General features: G+C 29.4%; 1 protein-coding gene across 1 annotated transcript; it reads right to left on the bottom strand.

Moving 5' to 3' along the window:
• Nucleotides 1-3,715: 3,715 nt before the first annotated feature.
• LOC139854313 (uncharacterized) lies at nt 3,716-5,767 on the bottom strand. Its single transcript, XM_071843624.1, has 8 exons — nt 5,487-5,767; nt 5,251-5,378; nt 5,060-5,144; nt 4,899-4,992; nt 4,549-4,745; nt 4,161-4,452; nt 3,986-4,054; nt 3,716-3,883 (listed from the first exon to the last, which is right to left on the bottom strand). The coding sequence occupies exons 1-8, from the start codon at nt 5,765-5,767 to the stop codon at nt 3,716-3,718; spliced, it is 1,314 nt and encodes a 437-aa protein (XP_071699725.1).
• Between the last annotated feature and the right edge of the window lie 12,331 nt (nt 5,768-18,098).

Below are 18,098 nucleotides of genomic sequence, written 5' to 3'. Positions count from 1 at the left end.
TGCACTGATCAAGTAGTTCCATCAATTCTTTAATAAGTGTTTCATCTAGGGTGTTCCTTGCTGATGTTGGTTGGTTGCAATTCTTTCCACTGTTATGACAGAATAAAAAAAATAATTAGAAATTGCTTAGAAAGAAGTTAAAAATGGAAGGTTGGGATTATTAAAGGAATAGTTTTTATTGAATTAAGTAAAGTTAACTTTTTACCCGATAGCTCTTTTCCTGTTTGCTGGTTCATTCGTTGTGTCATAAATATATAGCTGGGAATACTTAGGGGTGTAGCCGTCTGATGGAACCAAACCACCTAATTTGTGACAATTCTGGCCACGAATACGGAATGTGTACGGTCCTTTACCTTTGTTGACATTGGAGTCAACCTTTCCACCCATGGAAGTAAAAGCGAACACCATATTGTATTGCCTTATATTATCGATAAAATGTTTGCTTTTTGGATGTTTGCCGGTGTATAAATCTAGTAAAAGTTTCGGAGGATCTTTTGTGAACTCGGGAAGAGCAATTTTGCCTTTTAGGCAGCATAATGAAAAAGATCCTCGCAAACCTTTTGTAGTTTTACCACGTTGTGTCTCTTTATACCACAAGAAAGCTCCACAAGCTGAGCAAGTATAGGACATGTCACCTTCATCATAATATTCTGTAGAACCAAGTGGATGATATATCTATATTCTTAAATGAAAATGTGTTTTGTATTTGGTTTGTAATTACCCTTAGAGATGCCAGAGATTTTATGCTGATTAACTCCTGAAGAACCTGCGTCGGTGAGATCAAACGGAATAGGTTTGTTGATATTTTTAAAGGACAACTTTTTTTTTGTCTCAGTATATCCATTCTTTCAGATCGTTGACCTGTGAATGAAAGAAAATTCTGTTACTACTACGAATTTTAAAGGATGCTTGCATTTGTAATGATAATAACAAATGAGATCAAGTGAAACCAATTTCCTTACTTTTAGATTTCTCAGAAACTGGTATTTTGGTTGGAATTGTACTGGTCATCAATGGAGAAGTGGCATCATTAGACGGTGTTGACGGGCCCGCAACAGAATATGTATTTGGAGTAGGTATAGATGTTGTTGAAAAATAATGACTTTGAGGTTGGTGATGATAAAATGGAAAACTTTTTCCAGTCTTTCCTTTTATGGATTTTGAAATACCTCGGCTTTTTTGACGCTGTAAACAATAATCATAATTATTGAAAGTAATGTTTTAAACAATGGGATTGTTAGAAACTTAAAAACTCTTTATTTAAATAACAATAAGAAGATAAGCAATCACCTAATTTGGAGGTATTGTTTTTAAGCTTTGTTTTTTCGTATGAATTATTCGAATTTGATTGTGTTTTCTTTATATCCAAAATCTTTCTTCTTCGCTGCCTAGCCAAATATGCGTTGTTGTTTCCTTGAAAATCATAAATCACTTACATTAGTGGAATATTGAAATGGAAATCAATTTGTATGTTTTTTTTTTTTTTTTTTTTTTTTTTTTTAATTTTTACCTTGAATAGAAGTATTTGGTGTAACAGTTGATGTGGATGTAGGCGAAGTGAAACAAATACCTACAATCAGATAACAGTGCAGGTTATACAAAATTGTGATTAAACTGAACCTGCTTAATAAATTTGAAGGTAAATTTAATTTAAGCAAAATTAACAAATCTGTTTTTGAAACAACTTACTATTGTAATTCACGAAGGGAATGGGCATTGGTGTAAACGGTTGGAAAGGCCATATTAAATTGGTAGATAAATGCTCAGAATTAAAAGGTTGAAAATTGTTATAATTTTCTTTTCCTTTTGGTGTAAATTGATTTGTCGAAGCTTGTTTGCCCTTCTTTTTCTCATGAGTAGCATTTCTTGAACCTTAAACGTGCATTTTAAAAGTGTAAAAAATTAGTGGAACAAATAATGGTAGAACACTATAACAGCATGAGTATTTTGATATGTATCTGACAAACCTGTTACCAATGACGTTTTTTTCGAGTGCGTAAAGCTTTGTTGATTTTCCTTGGTAGATGATTGTTTGCACTTTGTGTCTTTCGTAAGGTTTATTGGTAGTGCAGATGATTCAACTTATAGTTGGAGGTAACAACAAAGCAAAATTTAAAAGGTTACAGGCATGGAATGATATACCGTAGTGTGTATAGTGTATATCTATTCAGTTAGAACAAAAAGTTAAATAATACTAACCTGGTACGTTGTGATGAATTGAAGGGATGAACTGATTTTTATCAATTTCTGCAAGTGGTGCTCTATTCCTGGCGCTAACATTTGGTTTTTTAGATTGATTTTCGTTATTTGATCGATTGATGCGTTGAGGTTTTCTTTTTGAAGGTGTAGATTCCATCGACGCAGTCTATACAATGCAATACTGTAATAATAAATACATGGTCGAATTATTAAATGGTAAAAAATATAATCTGATGATAGGAGTGCAGAAATCTAGTATAAAAAGTTTTTAAGAAGTATACCAGACTGTGATGATCGGCAATGGTCCTCTTTTTTCCTTGCAGTTGCTATGGATTGGTGATGATGATGATGAAAGATATGAATGGTATACTTGGCGGTGGTTTGTATAATTTGAAATTTAAAAAACAAAAAACTGAAAAAAAATGTGCTGAAGCAAATAATACCGTATTTTTAGTATCATATATTGTAGGTTGATTTAATTTAATAGCAGTTTATTATTCAAAGATTGAGTCTGATTTGACTTTTAAAAATTTTAAAAACTTGCAAAATATTTGCCTATAATATTGGGGATTAATTATGAGTTCGTGAAAGTGGATCTTTATATTTAGACAACATATCAGCTATTTAAGTTACTCTATAGGATTTAAATTTTATTAAGCTTTGTTTTTTTTTTTTTTTCCTATATGTTTTATGAAAGTTGCATGAAAGTTTCATGTAGATTTTTTATAAAGTTTATAATAAATAAAATTTGAAATAGAATATTAGTGTAGTATCTTATAAGACAACAATGAAATGTAAGGTTACATCATTATAGTTTTCAAAATAACTGATACTGGAACATTACTAAACATGCATTCCAAAATATTGTTCGGATCTAAGATAGTTACATAGCTCTGACTATTCGTTGAATTTATATATGTGTTATGATGGGCTAATTGGCTTGCAATGGTGGACAACTATTTCAGTAGTGACCAAAAAAGTTAATGGGCCTGTAAGTCTGTTTAAGTTGGGTTAATTTGTAGTCGTATTTTTGTGGACTGGCCTGCATAGAAATAAATTTAACTTTTTGATACAGTTCAGATTATGTTGTGAGAAAGCAAGAGTAAGGTTAGGTGGTTTAGAATAAGGTGAAGATAATTTAAGAATTCATAATAAATTCATAATAATTTAGAATAAGGTAAAGCTTAATTTAAAAAAATAAAAATGCATTATTGTGTCTGAAAATAATAAATTACTTATAACTCTGTTAAATTTACTTATTTATAGCGCATGAAGTATGATAAGCTAAAAAGCAAATGGAAAAGGAAAGCATATATAAGTAACTGAAGGAAAATGTGAAAAAAGTAGACTTAAAATAAAACACATAAAAACATGAAAGTGTTATGAAAGACAAAATTCAAACACATGAAACCAAGAAAGTATAACGAAAGACAAAATCATAAAACATGAAGCGAAAGTACTATCAAAGACAATTTCAACTACTATGAAACATCGATTTCCATGGATTGAAGCCTTTTTAGAGATCTTTAGTTAGTGATTTCTTCGCTTTGTTGGTTGAAGACTTGACAGATAGTGGGCTTGCACCAGGTTCCTTTTTTATCATCTTCTTTGGTGGCGTAAAACCCGTGTTGCTTGTAATGTCAACATAGTTGACATTTCCATCCGGAGTAGCAGTTGAACCACACTAAGGTATAGAATTTTAAAATACATTAGTAAATTTTACCATCATCACAAGAGTATGTACTATATTTAGGTTTGTGGTTTTAACAAATGTAATTGATGCTACCTTTGTAGAATTAGATTTTTGAGATGATGATGGTTCTTTTGTTGACTTGACTCTGTTATCTTCCACTTCCTGAAAAAAAAAAAAAACACCGTTTACAGAGTGTGGTTTGTTACGGCAATGTAGTACACAGTGTGCAGTATAAGATTGAATAATTTTTGAATATTTATTCTTTTACCTTCCACTTCTGATACTCTTCATTAAACTTTTCAACAAAGGTAGCATCATCTGTGACATCTTTGACGGTGTAGTTAGGATGCAGGGAAGTGAGGTTGTAATCGCTAACATCAAGCTTCAAAAGAAGAGTATTGCCTATTAAGGCATCCAACTCATCTGGCTGGTCTTGGTCTTCAGGCAAAGCTTTCATTAGCTGGTAAGCCGTTTGGGTAACGTACTTGATTACCTGAGTTTCAAACATAGTGCAAATCGATGTACCAGTGACATCTTCCACTTTAACAACCACCTTGAACCTGTATTATTTTTGAACAAACAGGTGTTTCAGTTGGTTAAATAGTGGAAGTTGATCATAATTTGACCCTAATTCTAATATTTCATAGTAGTTGAACCTTAGACAAACATCTGGATTGTTGCCGCATTTAGAACATTTACGTTTCAATTCCAACCGTGCATCGATGTTTAAGGTCAAGTCAACTTCAGTATCAATAGTCTTTGCTTTACGATGGCACTTTTTACACCCGATGTAACACCATTCATCATCAGGTTGTACAACTATGATCTTTGCAAGAATAACATAGACACCCGGCTGAAGATTTAATTCATGCATAAGTAAGTAATTAGTAATAGAGTGGTAGTGATATCAATTGTCATGAATTTTAAATAGGTTAAGATTGAGTTAGTGTATAAGAAGAGAGCTTACATCACAAATGATTAAGTCATTACAACCAACACAACTGACATTTTTAAACCAACCATCTAGTTGATTAGTGGGTGGAGTCAAAGAAGGAGCCAATGATGTCATCGAGTCATCGTTTGCATGAATTTGTAGAAGACTGTAAGATATGTAATGTAATTAGTTTCAATATATAAAACAATGTGGTGATCAGTAGATTTGTATACCGTGTCCTGAAGTCTTCAACATTTTGTAAAGCAGCATCAATTAGTATGTTAGTGAAATTCCAATCTGTAGTTACGGTAAGTTGGTCTACATATTGAAGATAGAGATATATATGAGTTACGATATAGTTGTCATTTATTGAACAATACACGGTAATATTGTGAAAAAAATGAAGTTTGATGGTATAGCTTACCGCCGAACTTCTTTGTTTTGCCAAACTGAATTATCAAAACAACAGATGCATTTTCCTTTGTTGTTTTAATATATTCCAAAAAATTCAGCATATGGCTTGACCATAAAGTGCAAGACAACAGATTACCACTGACAATTAAAACGTTTAAAAATAAGGATCATACCATATATAGGATAATGCCATATTATTAAAGTTGCTGATCAAAGAGGTATTCAAATAGTTAGGTTAGAAATTACTCCAAATCCTTCATATCCAGAGTGATATACTTTTTTTTGGGATCATCCTTGTCTCCATACTGTTTGATTTCACTGTATTGCACAACTCTAAATATTAAATATAAAATAAAGCTGAAGTTAAGCATGATCACCTCCTCGTCTGAGATTATTAGATCCAAATAAGGTTTTCCACCATCAAATTTTTGGTTGGTCATGGTCTCCTTTTTAAGCAACTTAAAACGTAAGTTAACGTTTACCTTTCGTGGATTGATACCCCTAACCATAATGATGCTTGAAGCCATTAAAGAGAAAAATAAAAACGGGTTTAGAAACACAGTTGACAGAGAATAGAGAGAAATGGTGTATATGATATTTTCAAACTGGGATGCATCTGTATATATAGGAAAAAAAATGACAGGATAAAACGGAATCAGTTATTTAAGGATAATATCAATTTGATTGAAAATCAGCGGGAAAACAGTTGTGAGTATGCAAGATTTTAGGTGAAAACTGCTGTATACACGTTTTAATTCAACGTGGTAAACAATCCTAGCCAAATTTAAAAGATTGTAAATATAGTTGTTCTATTTACATATTATTCGGGGTCTAATAACTTTGAATGTTTTCATTAGTTAGTATTAGTAGAATAGCTAAAAATGGTATGATTTAACAGAGCAAAAAAATAAAAAATAAAAATAACCAAATATACAGAAAACATGTAGTGATTTCATAAATAATTGTTTAAAAATCTAAAATTGTTACTTTAATTTAACTAACAAACCTGATTAAAGAAAAGAGTGTGATTTCATGATTGTGGATCAAATAATCGAACTTGAATCATCAATTGATGGGATTTAGGGTATGTATTGAAGATAGGGATTTAGTGAAAGAACCCGTTCATATACATTATAAACGATTCACAATAGTTGATTACATCGCGAGGTATTTGACCTCTATATGATACATTTTACAAACATTGCATTTGTTTTTAAAAGACAAACTTTCTTTACATCGAAAATTGACAGGCATGTATACCATTTCATAATATCCACTATTCAACTATAAATTGACTTAATAATAATAATCTTTAATGAACTCAATGACTTGAATGCAACGTTCTTCGAAATATGCCATGAAAGACTCCAATTAATATCTTTAAAATGAGCAAATGCACAGCGGAAGATTTCTTTAATACCTGAGAATAAACATGCTTTAAAGTGTCAACCAAAAGGTTGGTGAGTTCATTAGTTTATCATAATCATTCATTTTCATCATTTTAATAGACCACAAGAATTTCATTTCCAGTTCTTATAAATATACGTCCCATGCATAGAGACAAAAATCATTCATATGGATTGAACACCTGGTAACCGACATTCACAATATGCATATAAGAATATCCCCATCATTCCGGGATCCTCCTTCGGACATGATATAAATTTCGAAGTACTAAAGCATCCGGTACTTTGGATGGGGCTTGTTGGGCCCAATAGATCTATCTTTAGGATTCACGTCAATTAGGGTGTCTGTTCCCTAATTCTTAGATTACCAGACTTAATAAAAAGGGGCATATTCGATTTCGATAATTCAACCATATAATGTAGTTTCGATTACTTGTGTCTATTTCGTAAAATATTTATAAAAATTGCGCATGTATTCTCAGCCCAAAAATATAAAGGGTAAAAAGGCAAATGAAACTCACCATACTGTATTTCGTAGTGAAAATACATATAACGTCATTGAACTAGTGCAAGGTTGGCCTCGGATTCACGAACCTAAATTAATTATATATAATTATATGTTGGTCAATATTTGTCTAACAATTAGGTCAGGTCATAGTGTACCACAATCCTAATGCTCGAGACTAATATGCAAAAGTCAACAAAAGTCAATTTGACTCAAAATGATTTCTAAAATTTATACATGATTATAATATATTTTAAATATCGTCGTTTTATATTTTTAAATATTTTTAAAGATTTATTAGAGTAAATAATATAATTCATTTATTAATAAATAAAATTTTATATTAAAATTTATATAATAAAATATACGTTTATATATATTAAGTAATAAAATTTATAGGGTTCATTTAATATCATAAAGATAATATGATAGGTATTATTAAAGTAATTTATTACACGTAGTAAAATATGTTTGTATTACATATTTATTTGATAAAATAATATCTATAATGTTAGTAAGTAAAAGTTGTATTATTTTGTAATAATAATTATTATTATAAAAATATCAATATTTATAATTACTAAGGTGATATTATGATAAAACGATAATTCTAATTATGATAACTTTAATATTTACGATAATTTTTAATATTATCATTAAAATAATAATTCTATTTAAAATGATAATAAAAATGATATTTTATAGTAACAATGACATTTATATTAAAATGATAATTTTTGTTAAAATGATAATTTTTGTTAAAATGATAGTTTTGATACTAACGATACTTTTAATAATAATAGTAATGATAAAAATAATAAGAACGATAATTTTATCTAAATCAATATCTTATAATATTTTAATTTCATCATGATACTCTTACTCATTATTTCCTAATCGTTTCGTTTAATAGCTTTTAATCGTCTTTTATATCGTGCTCATAATAATGATAATAATAGTAATCAAAATAATTAGGTGTTACTAATATTAGTTTTAATTACAATAATACTAATAATGATAATTACTATGACATTATTAACGATAATGATAATATAATAATAATAATAACAATAACCATTTTTAAATAATGATATATATATTAATAATGATAATAATAATAATAATAATGATAATAATAATAATAATAATAATAATAATAATAATAATAATAATAATAATAATAATAATAATAATTAGATAATAATAATAATAATTAGATAATAATAATAATAATACTAATTATAACTTTAATGATAATAACGATAGTAATAATAATAAAAAAATAATTTTTAATGATAAATCCTTTTATTGATAAAGATAATAATAATAATAAGATAAAACTAGAACGACGATAATAACGACGATAATAATAATCATTTTTAATAATAATACAAAAATTCGATGGACTATAACTTCAAATCCGTTCATCGAAATCATTCGATATCTAAATAAAAAGTTCTTAATTTTTCGCTAGCTTTCCAACGACATGCATATCTTATACCTTATCTCAGTCGCATATATAACTAATTCAGGATTCAACATAATCTAACTAAAGGCAATATCAAAAGTATAAACATGCATAATCCTATATACTCGAGCACTAGTCAGGGATACACTATTAGTATGTAAAAGTTAAATTATGAGTACTCACGTATCAATATTGAGATTCAATATTGCAGGAAAGGTACGTAGACGCAACGGAGATGATAAACACTATATTGACCTCATGAGCATACCCATGAACCATACCCAATCACCTCCATAGCTATAACCCATAATTTCCTTAATCCAATCCCACTCGAAAAACAATTTCGAAATCACCCGGACCGCATTTCGACGTAATATTTTATGTATACTAATAATATCTTGAAATAATACGGAGTAAATATATATATGTAAATCGATTGAGAGAGTTTAGAGAAAAATATTTTCAAGTTTCTATGAAATAATGAAACCTATTGAATTCTATTTATAATATATTTTTGAATTATTAAAGTGAATTATTAAAGTATGAATTATTAAAGTGAATTATTAAAGTATGAATTATTAAAGTGAATTATTAAAGTATGAATTATTAAAGTGAATTATTAAAGTATGAATTATTAAAGTGAATTATTAAAGTCAAAGTAAAGTAAAAAATAAAGTAAAGGTAAAGTTTAAGTATAGTAAAAGTATAAAACTATGTACGTATAATACGCGTATAAATATATATAATATTAATTTAAATCGTTATATATATTTAATAAAATAAAATATAAATATCGTTATCTTTATCATACTGGTTAAGTAATGAGTTGTCAAAAGTGGTTCTAGATATTTATAAAAGTTATATACGTTTTAATAATAAAGTTCTTTTTAAACTGAAACGTTTTTGTACGTTTGAAACTAAATCAAATAAATATAATAATTTTGTTTTCCAAAACCAAATATATTTTTAAGAATCATTTTGTTTAAAGGTTAAAATAATGGAAATCGTTATATCATAAAACGTTTTAGAAAATTAGAATCATATATATTCATAATAGGTTTCAAGTTTTTAAATTACAGTCTGTTGGTGAAGCATGAGATAAAGTTCAAAGGTTAAATAAACGTATGAAATCATCTTAATGAAAAATGTCGAGTTACTTACTTGTCGATATCCAACATCTAAGTTAGTTACACTTCGCGTTCTTACTTATAAATCACTTTACCATTTTCCGAATGTTGTAAAAAAGAATAGATTTCTTAAATCACAGTGGACCTCATAACATAGACCCGTAATCATATCACAATGTATCTGATAAATTAATCATTTGATATTATCTTCTAATTCCATCGATAAACATATTGAAACAAATACGTTCATGTAAAGTATTATACGTTTAATACTTTATTAATATTCTCAAGTTATAATATATATACATATATATACATATTTATTTATATATAATGGTTCGTGAATTGTTGGAATTTGGTCGAGGTTATAATGAATGCATGAACACAATCTAAAATTCTTGAGATTTAACTTAACAAACTTTGCTTATCGTGTTGGAATAATATAAAGATAAAGTTTAAATTTGGTTGGAAATTTCCGTAATCATATCACAATGTATCTGATAAATTAATCATTTGATATTATCTTCTAATTCCATCGATAAACATATTGAAACAAATACGTTCATGTAAAGTATTATACGTTTAATACTTTATTAATATTCTTAAGTTATAATATATATACATATATATACATATTTATTTATATATAACGGTTCGTGAATTGTTGGAATTTGGTCGAGGTTATAATGAATGCATGAACACAATCTAAAATTCTTGAGATTTAACTTAACAAACTTTGCTTATCGTGTTGGAATAATATAAAGATAAAGTTTAAATTTGGTTGGAAATTTCCGGGTTGTCACAGTACCTACCCGTTAAAGAAATTTCGTCCCGAAATTTGAGTGGAAAGGTCGTGAATGATAATAAGTATGTTTTCATGATGCATACAGGCTGAAAATTAGAGTTTTATCATCAGCGAATAATTTGGATAAACAATCCATTTATATGAAGAGTACGAATGAAGCTAACATAGAAGAGTGAAATGAGTAAGTGTAGATTCATCTTATCATTTGACGTAGATATGATTGATTTCCAGATTTCAAGGGATTTGAAGAAAATCTTTGTAATAAGATTTGATTCTCCGGTAACAAAGGGAATTAGGATCCGCTTTAAATGCGATCGTCCATTTTAATTGTTCTGTCAGAAATTTTCTTATAAATTCACCTCCTTCATTTTCTTACAACTCACACCTTCTGTTGATGCATTTTATGCAAGTTCCTAGACATCTACCCACGTCCATTGTAGGTACAACAGTTTACAGGCCACCATGATCGTTCGTTATTATCCTATCCGTGTTTGTATGTGGTTACAGGAACTGCAGGAACGAGATTTGGATGTTTGACTATGTTAGACTTAGTCAGACGTCCGAGTGAAGCCTCACTCGTACGGCTGACAGGCTCATACGCACGGTTGATGCTGAGCTAAGTCATAATTACAACCTAAATGAGAAGACACGAGTGAGTGATCACCCGTACGGCTGATGAAGCCAACTCATATGTGTGATGGATGAATCGTGCGGGTGAGTCAATAGCAGGGGTATATAAAGTCTTATGTTCTTCATTTTAGGTTAAGCCTTCATTTGTTACACACACTCAGATCTGGTGAACTCCTCCGATTCTCTCTCAACCCAAATCACCCAGGTGGTGAATAATAGCTCTAAGTGTTGATCTAATCACAATTGATTTAGTTGTGGTATGACTAAATTAATCCCAAAAAGCTTAACCTATTCACTAGAGGGTTTGATTCACTTATTCCGTCATTGTGTGAGTTAAATCTGTTGATTTCTAAGTTCCTAGTCATGTTTCATCACATTCTATTTTTTCCCCCTCAACTCATATTTTAAAGTATTCATCAATATGCTCCATCCAGTTCTGATTCTCGATATACTTCTAACTTTCATATCGGTCATTCTTCTTTTTCATCTACCGCCGGAAGAATCTATTTACTTCTACTATACTCTTGGGTTTATAGTGTTTCTAGTTCTCCCGTGTCTTTATATTGCTATATGCATCGATATATATGGTTTATAACTTTTGGTTTGTCGTTGGGCTTTATATCTTCCCTTATATTTCAAAGTCTCTGTTTCTATCTTCTATAATCATTGTCATCCACAGTTAATGCTCTCTTTTATTTGCTGCAATTTATACCCCAATTTCTATTTCGGAGTTTTGTCCTTTCGTTTCTTCTTCTTGCGATTAAGCACCGCTTGTAATGGTCCAGAATTTGCAGATGTGAATTTTGGAATGAACATTGTTAATGTTCTAGGAAGAAAATTGTAATGGCACGATCTTGACTTGTCAAATTACCAGAATACCTCAGAAAAAGCCGAATCATCAAGAAATATTTTCTTGATATTTTAGAGGTTAAATAGAATACAAGAGTCGTATAACATGGCAAATGATGATGTTATGATCTGTGAATCATCACGTTCCATTTAGAAACTCAGCATGAATTACTGTAATATAATCACGTTGATCAAGTGTCATTATATTATACTAACTCATGCTTCAGTTTCCAACACTACTTCAAAAATATTCATATTTTAAACTCAAAGGTTTACAGAGTATAGGAACTAAACAGTTTCCTTTTTGATGTAATACAGATAGCGCAAAGAGATAAATGATTCCAGATAAGAATAGTTATGGAAATATCTTCAGAAATATGGAGGATATTTATAATGAAAGATACGATGATATCTTAGAATTTCTAATATCAGAGGATGATGAAGTATGTTGTCTGTAAGGGTTTAGTGTCAGGAGCAAGGTATTCGTTAATGACTTCAACAGACACTGAATCATTTGGATTCTTTGAAGGCAAGTTCAGTCTTTGTGATTTGTCCACAGCCTCCTTCATACTTTGCTCAATCCGTTTTTCAGTTCCAAAACTTCTCTATTTCTGAGCTTTGCTAATACACTAATCTTTATCATCAAACTTTTTACTGCTAAGGTCATTTACAGTTTTTGTTACTTCATCAGCATTTCGAGAACTAGTTCGCGGTTCAGAGTGTTTTTCAGAAACTTCACATTCGAAGTATGTAAGCCTTGGAAATAGACGTTATGTATAATTGTTGGCGTCAACATGCTGTGAGATTTCAAAATACTGATTTCCAATTCCCAATGATTCATATGGCAATTCTCGTTACAAGAGGCAGATGAGTAAATGATGAGGTTTCGATAAATATAATGATTCTTCGGAATGCCCAAGATCAGTGAAGTTGTTGGTAAGTTTATTGCTAATGTGGTGGAATATGAAAGGTTCTCCGGTAACAAAAGGGTAATCACATATATCAAAATTATGATAAGGCTACTCCAAATGAAAAAATCGAAGTTATCTTGCTGGAGCTGTGATATAATTTGCTACTTTGCAAAGGAATTGCAAGGTTATTTTTGCTAATAAATGCCAAAAGATCTGACACAGATATGTGTTGAATTATGACTTTGGTTTCGAGAGCTTTTTAAGTACATAACTGTGGGTAAAATGTGGTTGGATCATCATATCGATTGCTCATTATTTGAAGTGTCTTCAGAGATTTTTGAAGGGTTTGAACACAGATTGTAATCGTTTGTATACATTTGATGTTCTAACACACTTTTGAAGTCAAAGTATAGCTTTGAAAGATGTAGGAATCTAAAAGTGATGGTACCGGTTATATCTCAAATTGAATTCTGAGATTTTAAAATCAGAATATGTAATTGGGTTTGAATGAGTATGGTTGTTTTGATTTCTATGAAAGAATGTATATTATTGTGAAAGTAGGAAGTATAATTGATAATTTGCTTAATCTGATTCGAAGAATGTAACATATTAATTGTGAATTTATATATATATCTCTCGGGTATTACCTACCCGTTAAAAAAAATTTCACAATTAATATTTTGTACATAAGAATTTTATTACAGTCTTTATGAAAATATATATGTATATATTCTTCTCAGATGTAACATAGATTTTAATGAGTTAATACTAAATTAAACTCATTCGATTTACGGTTGGAACTAGAATTGAATAATTCCTTTAAGGCTTTAGAGGTTACATAAGTATTTCTTCAATAATATTGAAATTATGAATCAATACTTCGTTATTTGTTGAGATGTGATGCTGGTTTTTGTTAAATTCTTGTGAACTTCGCAAAGTACGAATGATGTTATCTGAAAAGTTTCGGTTACATCAATGATGAAGTGTAAAATCAAATATATACTTGATTTATTAGGAATTGGAATTTGTTGAATTGAGACAGAGATTGTAGTTAACGATGGTTAAGTCGCGGGTGAGGGACGTACATTATTTCATATTTGTAATATGAATTAACCGAGTAGTTAAGATTCACACACAATAGCTTTAACACAGAAAGATTTATTTTTTTATTTCAAAATATATATATATAAAATATATATATAATTTCTTTGGAGGGAATGAGTTAATTCTTCATAACTTGTTGATACAATATACACGTTATTGATTCGTAATGACGTAAATAGTGATTCTTGAACTGACGGAGTTTGTGATGTTATAGGTGTTGTTGATTCTGATGTTGACTGTACTGACGATGCTGGTGACGCTGACGGTACTGTTGATGCTATTGGTAAAACAAGTTTAACTTGTTAATCACACGCCATTTTTGTCAGGGTTTCTACTCTTCCTTCTATCATTTTGGTTCGCTTAACTGATTTATGGTTAGAGCTAGATTAGATAATCTCTAAGACTTTAGAGATTATATAATCGCTGCGGAATGTTTCTCCAATGAAGTTATGAATTAATACTTCGTCAGTTATTGTTGTTGGTACTCCTTGGTATCTATGGTACGTATGACGTTGATACTCATGGGACAGATTGTGAAGTTGAGGTTTACAACGCGGTTGTGGTTGGAGGTGGTAATGGTACTGTTGGCGTTGATGATGGTGGTACTGGTTATGTTGCTGATGCTGCTGCTGGTGTTTGTAATCTCTGAACCATATTCTCCAAAGCCACTACCCGAGCGCGAAGGTCATTGACTTCTTCTATTATTCCAGGATGATTGTCGGTCGAAACGAGCGGATAAATAAAATATAGAATTTGATGTAGTATATAATCGTGACGAGATACCCTGGAAATGAGAGAGAAAATGGTGTCTCGAACAGGTTCGCCGGTAAGTGCTTCAGGTTCTTCGCCAAGAGGGCAATGTGGTGGATGGAAAGGATCGCCTTCTTCTTGTTTCCAATGATTGAGGAGGCTACGAACCCATCCCCAATTCATCCAGAATAGGTGATGACTAATTGGTTGATCCATTCCAGTCACACTGCTTTCGGAGCTTGAGTGAGATTCTATTTCGGAATCCGAGTGACTTGAACTGATGACAAATTCCATTTCGTACGATTGGATAAAGGATTTTTCGATATAAAATGATTTTTCGGCTATCGGGTGGTATTCTATTTACCAAGGATATCTATATATAGAGATCAAAAGATTTCATAGATTACGGAGGAATTTGCGGGATATGTCAGGCAAAGTTTAAAGTAACAGATACGATAAGATATGATTTAGCAGATACACTAAGATATGAATTTTGTCTATACACTACTCATGCAATTAATGTAGCAAGACGTGTCTAGACTAATAATGATAAGCAGATAATTTCCTATGGATGATAAGTAGATGATTTCCGACTAGAAATGATAAGCAAAACTTTTGACATGCAGACACGGTCGAAGTCCAGACTCACTAATGCATCCTAACGACTTATCAGTTAGACACACTAATGCAGACCTGGTTCGCTAAGACCACCGCTCTGATACCAACTGAAAGAACCCGTTCATATACATTATAAACGATTCACAATAGTTGATTACATCGCGAGGTATTTGACCTCTATATGATACATTTTACAAACATTGCATTTGTTTTTAAAAGACAAACTTTCTTTACATCGAAAATTGATAGGCATGTATACCATTTCATAATATCCACTATTCAACTATAAATTGACTTAATAATAATAATCTTTAATGAACTCAATGACTTGAATGCAACGTTCTTCGAAATATGCCATGAAAGACTCCAATTAATATCTTTAAAATGAGCAAATGCACAGCGGAAGATTTCTTTAATACCTGAGAATAAACATGCTTTAAAGTGTCAACCAAAAGGTTGGTGAGTTCATTAGTTTATCATAATCATTCATTTTCATCATTTTAATAGACCACAAGAATTTCATTTCCAGTTCTTATAAATATACGTCCCATGCATAGAGACAAAAATCATTCATATGGATTGAACACCTGGTAACCGACATTCACAATATGCATATAAGAATATCCCCATCATTCCGGGATCCTCCTTCGGACATGATATAAATTTCGAAGTACTAAAGCATCCGGTACTTTGGATGGGGCTTGTTGGGCCCAATAGATCTATCTTTAGGATTCGCGTCAATTAGGGTGTCTGTTCCCTAATTCTTAGATTACCAGACTTAATAAAAAGGGGCATATTCGATTTCGATAATTCAACCATATAATGTAGTTTCGATTACTTGTGTCTATTTCGTAAAATATTTATAAAAATTGCGCATGTATTCTCAGCCCAAAAATATAAAGGGTAAAAAGGCAAATGAAACTCACCATACTGTATTTCGTAGTGAAAATACATATAACATCATTGAACTAGTGCAAGGTTGGCCTCGGATTCACGAACCTAAATTAATTATATATAATTATATGTTGGTCAATATTTGTCTAACAATTAGGTCAGGTCATAGTGTACCACAATCCTAATGCTCGAGACTAATATGCAAAAGTCAACAAAAGTCAATTTGACTCAAAATGATTTCTAAAATTTATACATGATTATAATATATTTTAAATATCGTCGTTTTATATTTTTAAATATTTTTAAAGATTTATTAGAGTAAATAATATAATTCATTTATTAATAAATAAAATTTTATATTAAAATTTATATAATAAAATATACGTTTATATATATTAAGTAATAAAATTTATAGGGTTCATTTAATATCATAAAGATAATATGATAGGTATTATTAAAGTAATTTATTACACGTAGTAAAATATGTTTGTATTACATATTTATTTGATAAAATAATATCTATAATGTTAGTAAGTAAAAGTTGTATTATTTTGTAATAATAATTATTATTATAAAAATATCAATATTTATAATTACTAAGGTGATATTATGATAAAACGATAATTCTAATTATGATAACTTTAATATTTACGATAATTTTTAATATTATCTTTAAAATAATAATTCTATTTAAAATGATAATAAAAATGATATTTTATAGTAACAATGACATTTATATTAAAATGATAATTTTTGTTAAAATGATAATTTTTGTTAAAATGATAGTTTTGATACTAACGATACTTTTAATAATAATAGTAATGATAAAAATAATAAGAACGATAATTTTATCTAAATCAATATCTTATAATATTTTAATTTCAACATGATACTCTTACTCATTATTTCCTAATCATTTCGTTTAATAGCTTTTAATCGTCTTTTATATCGTGCTCATAATAATGATAATAATAGTAATCAAAATAATTAGGTGTTACTAATATTAGTTTTAATTACAATAATACTAATAATGATAATTACTATGACATTATTAACGATAATGATAATATAATAATAATAATAATAACAATAACCATTTTTAAATAATGATATATATATTAATAATGATAATAATAATAATAATAATGATAATAATAATAATAATAATAATAATAATAATAATAATAATAATTAGATAATAATAATAATAATTAGATAATAATAATAATAATAATACTAATTATAACTTTAATGATAATAACGATAGTAATAATAATAAAAAAATAATTTTTAATGATAAATCCTTTTATTGATAAAGATAATAATAATAATAATAATAAGATAAAACTAGAACGACGATAATAACGACGATAATAATAATCATTTTTAATAATAATACAAAAATTCGATGGACTATAACTTCAAATCCGTTCATCGAAATCATTCGATATCTAAATAAAAAGTTCTTAATTTTTCGCTAGCTTTCCAACGACATGCATATCTTATACCTTATCTCAGTCGCATATATAACTAATTCAGGATTCAACATAATCTAACTAAAGGCAATATCAAAAGTACAAACATGCATAATCCTATATACTCGAGCACTAGTCAGGGATACACTATTAGTATGTAAAAGTTAAATTATGAGTACTCACGTATCAATATTGAGATTCAATATTGCAGGAAAGGTACGTAGACGCAACGGAGATGATAAACACTATATTGACCTCATGAGCATACCCATGAACCATACCCAATCACCTCCATAGCTATAACCCATAATTTTCT

Source organism: Rutidosis leptorrhynchoides, chromosome 6 (genome assembly GCF_046630445.1).
Source record: "Rutidosis leptorrhynchoides isolate AG116_Rl617_1_P2 chromosome 6, CSIRO_AGI_Rlap_v1, whole genome shotgun sequence".
Lineage (NCBI taxonomy): Eukaryota > Viridiplantae > Streptophyta > Magnoliopsida > Asterales > Asteraceae > Rutidosis > Rutidosis leptorrhynchoides.
This window is presented reverse-complemented; position numbering and strand designations above follow the sequence as displayed.

Coding starts and splice junctions, on each gene's coding strand:
- LOC139854313 (XM_071843624.1), bottom strand. CDS start 5,767: ATGGCTTCAAGCATCATTATGGTTAGGGGTATCAATCCACGAAAGGTA. Junction 4,453..4,548: donor AATCCAGATGTTTGTCTAAG/GTTCAACTACTA, acceptor AAAATAATACAG/GTTCAAGGTGGTTGTTAAAG. Junction 4,055..4,160: donor AAGAGTATCAGAAGTGGAAG/GTAAAAGAATAA, acceptor TTTTTTTTTCAG/GAAGTGGAAGATAACAGAGT.